This window comes from Zootermopsis nevadensis, unplaced genomic scaffold (assembly GCF_977971745.1).
Source record: "Zootermopsis nevadensis isolate Lab colony 2312 unplaced genomic scaffold, Znev_1.0 Znev_ptg000013l, whole genome shotgun sequence".
Classification (NCBI taxonomy): Eukaryota; Metazoa; Arthropoda; class Insecta; order Blattodea; family Termopsidae; genus Zootermopsis; species Zootermopsis nevadensis.
This window is the reverse complement of record NW_028259145.1, coordinates 10,525,240-10,534,751: the sequence shown is the minus strand read 5'-3', so window position 1 is coordinate 10,534,751 and position 9,512 is coordinate 10,525,240. Positions and strand designations below refer to the sequence as shown.

The window sequence follows — 9,512 nt, the reverse complement described above, 5'->3', positions numbered from 1 at the left end:
AACTGCCGGACAAAACATTTAAACTCACTACTAGCAACATATAATTTGATACATGCTGTAAATTTTGCAACAAGAATTCAAAATGACTCAAAAACAGCTACAGAAACTCTTGTTCACTGCTACTGAACGAAGCAATCAAGTTGAAACTTGCATCACTGGTGGAGGATAGATCAAGGTCAACTATGGTACGCCTACTTCCCCTTACTATTACTAGTAGTCTAGTCACAGCATTAGTCTTCTTATTTGTTGTGTCAGACCTCATAACATAAGCATTTGCAGCAGCAACTGGTAGTCTTTGGATATGAAACACTTAATTTTGCTGTTACCACTAACATGATTTATTACTTCTCTGACTAGTGAACACATAAATATGTAGCAATTAAAAATGTTAGACATTTCAGTTATAATACAAGCACTTTACGTGAATTTTCTGTCAACATAATCATTCATGGCACTTGGCATATATTTACAAATGAATGATGTCAAATGATCAGGAATATACAATATATATATCAAAATTTAATCCCAGTACTTGATAAGACCATCCCATCCAGCAGTAACAAGCTTACTGGGTTCATGTGGATGCCACAGCACACCAATACACACACTGTCATGAGCCTTCCACTTCTTGTATAATCTTGTCGTCTTCCAGTCCCACACGTAGCACTCTCCATCAGCGTCTCCTGACACCAAGTAGCTGCAATGAAACAGACAGGTTAATGGTGATATGATAAAGATTAAAAGATAATTTAATTTCAACAAGCACTGAAATGTATTAATTTATGATTGAAATTAAGTTTTACGATCATATAAATAACTTGAAATTTTGTTTCAATTCTATTTTATAGATCCAGTCCATACTATTTTATAATAACTATAAATGATTAAGCAAGTAACTATAAATATAAAATAATCATTTAAATATGAAGGAGTCAAAGTTGGTTCTTCAGCTAAATCAAATTCAGCAGATTTAGAGCACAAGAACCAAACTCTAATATGTATAAACTAGTAACATATTTTAAATAAGCTTCAAATACAGTAGTGTGCCCATATAACATTCCTCTTCTTAATTTTCAGTTTAATTTCTGGAAATCCACTCCTATTACACTAGTCTTCAATTATTGATATTTAAAGTTTAAATTTGCTGCCCCACTCCTAGAGAGTCACAAAATGAGAATTTCAATATAGTCAGCTCCCAAATATTAGTCCTCTATGTTTTTATCCTTGTTACTGTTATGTACTTCTTTTCATGCCGTACCATCACATATAGTCAATGAGACAAACCTCATATCAGGTGAGAAGTCAACAGTGCATGCGTAACCAGCTGCCATATGTCCACTGAAGGTTTTCTTGCGATTCATCTTAAAGCGATTTTGAGCTGAATATACTACAATCTTGTTGTCCATACTCTGACAAGCCAGCCACTTCTGGTTTGGTGATGGCGTCACTGCAGGCATTGAGTGCATTGTGGGGTCGGCTATATACTTCATATCCACTGGAATGTCCCTGGAACAGACATTTTACAATAAACAAATACAAGTAAATACCGCATTTGCGATAAAAATTACCATCCAAAATTGGGGTGTTTTTTTATACACGAAATATTGTGTATTTCTTTTAGAAAAACTTGATTCTCTGAAGAAAAGAAGCCGTGATCCTATTGCTGACTCACCCTACAATGTCGATGTTGCATGCTGTGAAACCCCCAGTAGAGACTGTTAGTGTTTGAGAGAAATGGAAAATGTCAAAATGAACTTGCCAAATATTGATGCACTGCTGTTGTTAATTCAACAGCAACACTCTCACTGTAAAATCAGTTATATAATCCTGTCTCACCATCTTTCCTCATGAATTAACCATTTTAATATTATCCTCCCATCTTCACCTATATTTCCATGTGGGTCTCTTCTGTTTATATTTTAGAACCAAGACTCTGAATGTGTTTATTATCCCTACCATGAAGGGGCAAAGGAGGCTATGTCAGTTATGCATAAGCTACAAGCAAATGCAAGAATGTTATTGCTTAAATTGTCTGAGAAATACAAATACCTCAATGCCTAGGGTCTAGCCGACAGTAAGAAACCTTAGGATCTGTTAGACAGTCATTGTACTCAAGAACTTACCACTCCCACACACGAAGACTTTTATCATCAGAAGTTGTAACAAATCTCCGATTCTGATCTACAAATGTGATCGTATTAACTGCGCCAAGATGCTGGTCATATTCTTGAACAATTTCTCCTGACCGCACGTCCCACTACAAAGGAATGGAACAGTTTTATGAAAAAATTACGCTTTACAGACAAATACATTTATGGATCTTGTAATGATATTGTAACGAACAATATGATATATATATATATATATATATATATATATATATATATATATATATAGAGAGAGAGAGAGAGAGAGAGAGAGAGAGAGAGAGAGAGAGAAGCCAACGAGCGGTCTGGTGTGGCGCTGGGTAAGGACAGGTCGGCTGCGTGTGAGAGCACTGGGTTCGTGGACCGTGGCGGCCGAGGAGCCAGCGTGTGTCCAGTGAGGATGCTGAGGGCAGGAGGCTGCGTATCGAGAGCACCGGGTACGTGGACCGTGGCGGCCGATGAGCCAGCGTGTGTCCAGTGGGGTGCTATGGGCCGATGTGTTTGCGTATGTGAAGAGCGCCGAGTTCGGGGGACCAGATAGGCTCGAAGGACGGTGCGAGTGTGGGCGCGCGCGTTAAGAGCAGAGAACAGACACTCAGATACTGTTGTTATAGTAGAGAGTTGCCTGTCAGTGTAGACCTCTGTATCTGATTTAATTTAACGTGAATAAATCAAGAGTTGACAATCAAGGTCGTAACTACCAACCCACGTTACAATATAAATATTTCAGTGACTTACGCAGATGATTTTCTTGTCTGATGTTCCAGCAACAAACAGATGTTGTTTGTCCTCATCTGGATGGAATTTTGTGCAGTACGGAATTTTGCGGCTTGTGAAGCGAGATATGCACCCACCAGTTTCTGTATCCCACAGCTTGATGTATCGGTCATATCCTAAACATACAAAATGATTACTATTATATGTACAAAGTAATTATTTATAATGTACTTTACATGGGTCTTGGAATCATATTAACCAGCGATCATTCTGACACTCACCCAAAGGACTTTTCCAGATGATCAGTTATACTAAAATCCTAAGAATCATAAACCTAATTTTCAATCATAGTCTCAAGACACACAGGATAATATAACAATTGCAAGAGACTAGCCAATGTGCGGTTCATAAGACAGACAACATGTTGTTCCCTGTCTCACCACAAATAAATGAGTCTAAAAAAGATGCAAACTTCACCAAGTACACAGTTTTCACATGCATTATTTGAACCTTGCATTTTTGAATGCTCCTAATAATGACGGCAACATTAAATGACAATAAAAAAAACATTTCTGACCAAAGTTTCATAGCAAAGAAAGTCAAACTTACTCAAAGTTACTATTTACACTCTAATGTTGTAAAAGTGCATAATTTTGAGAACTTATTAATGACTCCTATAATAAATATATGATATATGTTTGCCAGTATTACTCACCTGCTGACAGGAACTGTGTGCCAGCATTATTAAAACAAACATCTCTCACTGCCTGCCGATGGCCATAATACGTTCTGATGCAACGACGCTCATTATACACTTCCCATAACTGAAACAATACACAAACACTACATAGCATTTTCTTCATTTCCAAACCACTTTTGTGCCAAACCACATTACACAGGGAAAAGAGAAGAAACTTACAAGGACTAAGCATATCAACTCACGGCACACCCAGCAGAGCCTTCCTCATCAGTCTGCTCGCAATGAACAGGCAGAATCATAAAATAATATGTGACAGAGAACAGAAATGGGAGACACATCACATTTGCTGATTCCATGAAGTGGCCTTCTAAGCGGTGCCATCTACAAGGCTACACAACATCATAACTATGATGACTAAAATCCAAAAATAGTAGACATGGTTATGTACAGGCTGCGGCAGAATTGATTAGACGATTTGAAATTGGCGTCAAATGCATACGCCAGTAGATAGCGCGCTGATTGTTGTGGCTGTGTCTAGAGCAGTTCAAAGCCTATTAGTCGCCACGTAGCATTGGTCGTGTGATTTTCGTGTATTTGCTGTGGAGAGCTTTTTTTAAAAGTAATGATTCATCTAAGAGGGTATGTTAATAAGCAGAATTTCAGGTACTGGGCAGAAGAAAACCCGTGCTTACTGCATCAATCACCTTTGAATAGCCAGAAGGTCACAGTATGGTGTGGACTCAGTTCATTTGGCATTTTAGGACCATACTCTTTTGAAGACAACAACGGACATGCAGTTACGGTATCTGTTGAGCGTTGTGCGGCCATGCTCAATGAATTTCTTCTGCCAGAACTACGCCGACGCCACAATGATATACGCTTAGTATGGTTTCAACAAGATGGCACGACATCTCACATGGCACGAATCTCAATGCAAACAGTTCGAGAAATGTTCCCAGGACGTGTCATCTCCAGATATGGTGATGTCGCTTGGCCTCCACGATCGCCAGATTTATCCCCGTGTGACTACTTCTTATGGGGATATTTAAAGTACAATTTCTACGAGAATCGACCTCACACCATTGACTAGTTGGAGGAAGCCATCGGCACTACCATGATGCAAATTCCAGTGGAAATGCTGAGGAAGACAACGGGCTCTCTCAGGTGACATACAGAGGATTGTTTGCAGAACAATGGTGCTCATCTGACTGTTGTTGTCTTTAAAAAGTAGTTACCACATAGCACGCTATTCTACAAACTTCACAAATCTCTAAGTATTTATTATATTAACTGAAAATAAATTACCCATTTCACAAATTTAAATCGTCTAATGTATTCTGCCGCATCCTGTATAACAAAATCAAGGTATTATCGCTATCGCCATGGTACCTTAACACTGCAGTCCATGCTGCAGGACAACAACAGATGCGCTGTCTTCGGAAACCAACGGACATTGGAGATGCCCTTGGTATGACCTTGCCAAGTATGAATTTGTGTTTTTGGAAGGAAGCACCGCTCTGGAGGTGAATCAGATCGCAGATTTACGCCCACATCTTGTGGAGCGTGGAGGAACGAACGACCCTGGTAATCCACCGTATCTTTGACTGAAAAAGAAAGCAAACAATACATATCAATGCAACACACACTATGGCTAAAGCAATTACAAATAATGTATTAAGTTTAGAAAAGTATTTATTCCATTTAAAAACATCCAAACTGTATGCTGAATAATTGTAGTGACGTTACCCACTGACATCCATCTAGTCTAATGATAAGAACATGTGAGTTATACGTCTGCTCTGCTTCACTCAAGACCTCATAAATTTACATGTGTAACAATTATATTATTCTTACTGTGCAATACTGTCTTCTCCTCCAGAGGTTTATCCACCTGCTTTCCTCTCTTTTGTCGTTTTGCGAGAATTTCTTCCAACTCAACAGCTTCCTCCTATAATTTATAAGAAGATACCAACTTCAGAACACGATTTTCTAACACGACAGAAGGGTGTTTGCTCAGTAAATGTGCACTTGCAGGTGCATTTAACAACAACACATATTTTTATTCCAACTGTATATCAATGCCTAGACCTACAAACTTGTAGTGATACTGTCCGCAGTGCCAAGAATCATTAAATCATTACACTGCATTATATGTATATTATACATAATTCAACACATTAAATGTTGATTGTATGAATACAAAACGAGCTTGTTTGTGTACTTATTTTCTTATTACGCAACTTCTGTTTCAGTAATTATTTAGTAAAATGAAAATACAATCTTGGCAACCACGCAAAAATGTTGGTTTGATGATAACTAATGATTCATCACAACCTGAATATGTTCACATGTTATAAACACATATATCATGAGGAAGTAGTACAAATATCTCTCATACACCACAAACCTAAAATGCATCACACCACTTTTGTTTCAAACTGTGCCAAAAAGATAATTCAGGAAAATTAAGGACCTGACTTTTTTATTTTCTACTATATCCAAACCATCAACTTACTTCACTAGGTTTCATAACCCTCTTCTCATCAATGTAACCCCCCCCCATGGTCCCAGAAATCCTTCAACATCCGATGGGTTGTCTTTTCTCCTACGCTTCCTCTTGACTGAGGGCCGTTCCTTGGTCGATTCAAAAACCGTTTTCCCTTCGGCTTTCTTTGCTGCTTCATCAGGAGAACATCCAACTGTGGGATCCAGAGCATATCCTTTAACAAAGAACAGTGGATTGTTTTTAAACTTATTGCTGATACTTCCATACATTCCTCCATTTATGGAGGATAGATTTCAATATGCTGAATAAGGGCCTACAGGCACACAAGCGCTGCCCAAATTAAAATCTCTTAATATCTTCATGAATTTAATTTCTATTTGTTACTGCCATTCCCAAAGAGGCGTTATATATAAAGCATCATAAAAGATGCAAAAATAAATTTATGAGTTAAATGCTTAATGATCCCAGAATGAACATTAATTTACCATAGCCAGCACTTTTATATTTAATAACTTATTGAACAACACACACTCTTCATACCATAACTATTGAAAATCCTGCGCTGATTTTCAAACTGGAAGTCATTTATGTGTGCTTCTTCCACAAATCCAGAGAGCATGTTTTTGTGGGTTTGTTGATGTCTTGTTTGGAGGGGATTTTCTGGTCCGACGTCAGGTGCAAATAGCTCTTCGTATTTCATATTATACTGCACCTCTTTCATTGCAGAATCAATGTGATGTAGATATTCTACAGCCATCTGTAACAGAAAATAAGTTCATGTGCAGACTAAACCAAAAACTTCAAATAAGTCATAGAATATTGTTTCAGTGCAACTATTACACCAAGTTGCATAATAAAGTAAAGACTGTTTCTAAAATTGTAAAAAAGGAAACTGGTTAGGAATCTACAGACAATGAAAGTCCACCAATAAAGAAAAAGCTAACTCTTTTAATACCAACTTTTTAATGATAGTAGAAATAATAATGGTACTGTAACCCCAGTAACCAAAGATGCAAAGTTCTTGACTAAAGCAATTCTGAACTCATTTCCATTTTATGCATATTACACCAGATGAAATTAAAAATATAATGAATTCTCTCAAGTTAAAACATTTTATGATGAAATTTCATCTGAACTGCTTAAATCTACCATAGATTACATAAGTAGTCAGATTTATTGAGTTTTTGGACTTTGACCATCGTCCAAGGTTAAAATGTATATGACATTTTGAAAACCGGATCCAGTTTCATCTTCAGGTGTATGGGGCACAGGCACCTACTCTGTTGGGTTTGATAGAAATCAATGGAAAGGAGATGAATTCACTAAAATATTTAACTTAAAAATTATCACTTAGTCCACAAACAGATCTATTTATTTTAAGGCACAACTCACAATACACACTTCTACACTAAAAATATTCAAAACTATAACCTCAATTTACACGTATTTGAAATTGCTCAGCACTACATAAGCCTAAGGTTTTGTACTTATGTTCTATTAAAACACAGAAAGGTTAGCACCTAACTATCTATTTTTGAGAAAAGCAAGTTAAACAAAATATTACATCAATTAGGAAATAAATAATATAATATTGTATCGGTAAGCAAGAAAGAAATAGTCACGTCAAAATCAATATGGCGGATTGTGTAACATAGTTAGGAGTTTAGAATATCAGTAATTATTATATATTGCGTGCCTATAAAGTAAATGCAAATTATATAGGGATAAAACTGACTATTTATTTACTGACACTAATATTACATAAACTGCTGAAGATTTAAGAAATACGTAGAAAACTACGGAGCTACTTCTACTTACGTAAGAACCCTCTATCGGCATGAGACCGGTAGACAAACGATTTGGCTCTCAATGATAGCAAGCATTCCCCGGATTTAAGCGACCCCTACACGGTCAATATTATTGTGCAATATTCAGTTTTGTACAATAATATTGATCGTCTATGTTACGAATTGAAAGGTTGTGCAATATATTGTGTCAATAAAAAATGGTTTGATATTTATTGCACAATGTGGAAAAGGTTGCATCATCTGTAGGCAGTATTGCGCAATATCATTCAGTTCTGTCCCAGACGTAGTGGCGTGAACATCGGTGCGCGCTGAACATGATGTCGTCTAAAGTGAAAGATGACGAACAAAAGTTCATTTTGGAATTTATAGAGGTTTATCACTCGTTGTCGGCTTTGTGGAATGTTAAGAGTAAGGAGTACAGCAACCGAAACAAAAAAAAAATGAACAATACGACCTATTCGTTGACAAATACAAAGAAAGACATCCGGAAGCTGAAAAACAAGAAGTGATTAAAAAAATCAATTCTTTGCACACTAATTTGCGCAATAACGTAGTGTAATAGATAAACGCTGACATGGAGAGGTAGCATCTCGCAAGGTAGTATTTCTTTTCTGATTTCGAGAGGTGATCATTCTTAGCAGTTCATCAAAAGATTCACCATCTAGACGCAGAAAATTCAGAAAGTCGCCTGGTTCACTCACTCTTAGGTCATTTAATAAGTTCTCATGAGTTAACTCATATCTTTTTTTGAACCATTCCTTCATCCATCTTCGCTTTCTCCTTCTTCTTCAGACACACAGCCACAGGGATGGCCACACACGCAGCTTCTGTGTCACTTAACATGTTGACTGCACAACAATCAAATGTAAACTGAAAATCGGCAGCTAAAATATTGGACAATAATATTGTACGGTCTGGAGCACCTCGCAATATTATTGTGCAATAATATTGATCGTCTAGGGGCCGCTTTAATCTGCTGTTGTAGGGGAGATAATGAGAGGTAGAGTCATGGATAATTAGGCTTATAAAACCGAAATAAAAATTCTTTACAGTTCCCTAAAACACTTTAATAATGTCGATGTATCAAGAGATGTAAAGTGTTAGAATTATTATTCAGAATATATACCCCACTTCTTAGCATTCATATATTTTTATTAAGATTCTAGGCTACTAAACACGTTTTATTCCTTTAAAATTGTAAAATGTTAATTGCCTACTGGAATATTATTTTACTATCAATGATGCCGTGAAGATGCAGATGAAAACATGTAAATGTGATGAACAATAATAATAAATAGGAATCCCTTACCTCAAACGTTGTTCAATTGTAAGGGACCACGATGTCCAGCCGCAATGACGAATTTAATAAAAACCAAAATGGAGAGAGTATGACAGATTTCTTAATAATTCTTATATACGATAAGTACTTGTGATATTCTAAAATTGTCTAGTCTACGATGCACTACTACTACAACCGATTCACACCTCAGGTCTTTCCGCACTGACGAAAGCAACCAACCACCCAACCAAAAAAGCTAACTGAGGGCGGAGTCCTGCGCAAGCGCAAGCGTCGAAAACTGTGACGCAACAATTAGGAATCGAGCGCACTACGGTTTATTCAGGCAGTTATACTG

General features: G+C 37.0%; 1 protein-coding gene across 1 annotated transcript; it reads right to left on the bottom strand.

Moving 5' to 3' along the window:
• Positions 1–314: 314 nt before the first annotated feature.
• LOC110830766 (pre-mRNA-processing factor 17-like) lies at positions 315–8,053 on the bottom strand. Its single transcript, XM_087348595.1, is given in 11 exon segments — positions 315–697; positions 1,285–1,506; positions 2,124–2,257; positions 2,886–3,040; positions 3,580–3,688; positions 4,954–5,168; positions 5,419–5,512; positions 6,080–6,121; positions 6,124–6,284; positions 6,611–6,827; positions 7,889–8,053. Coding segments are annotated over 11 exon segments (1,548 nt in total). The 5' UTR covers positions 7,910–8,053; the 3' UTR covers positions 315–519.
• Between the last annotated feature and the right edge of the window lie 1,459 nt (positions 8,054–9,512).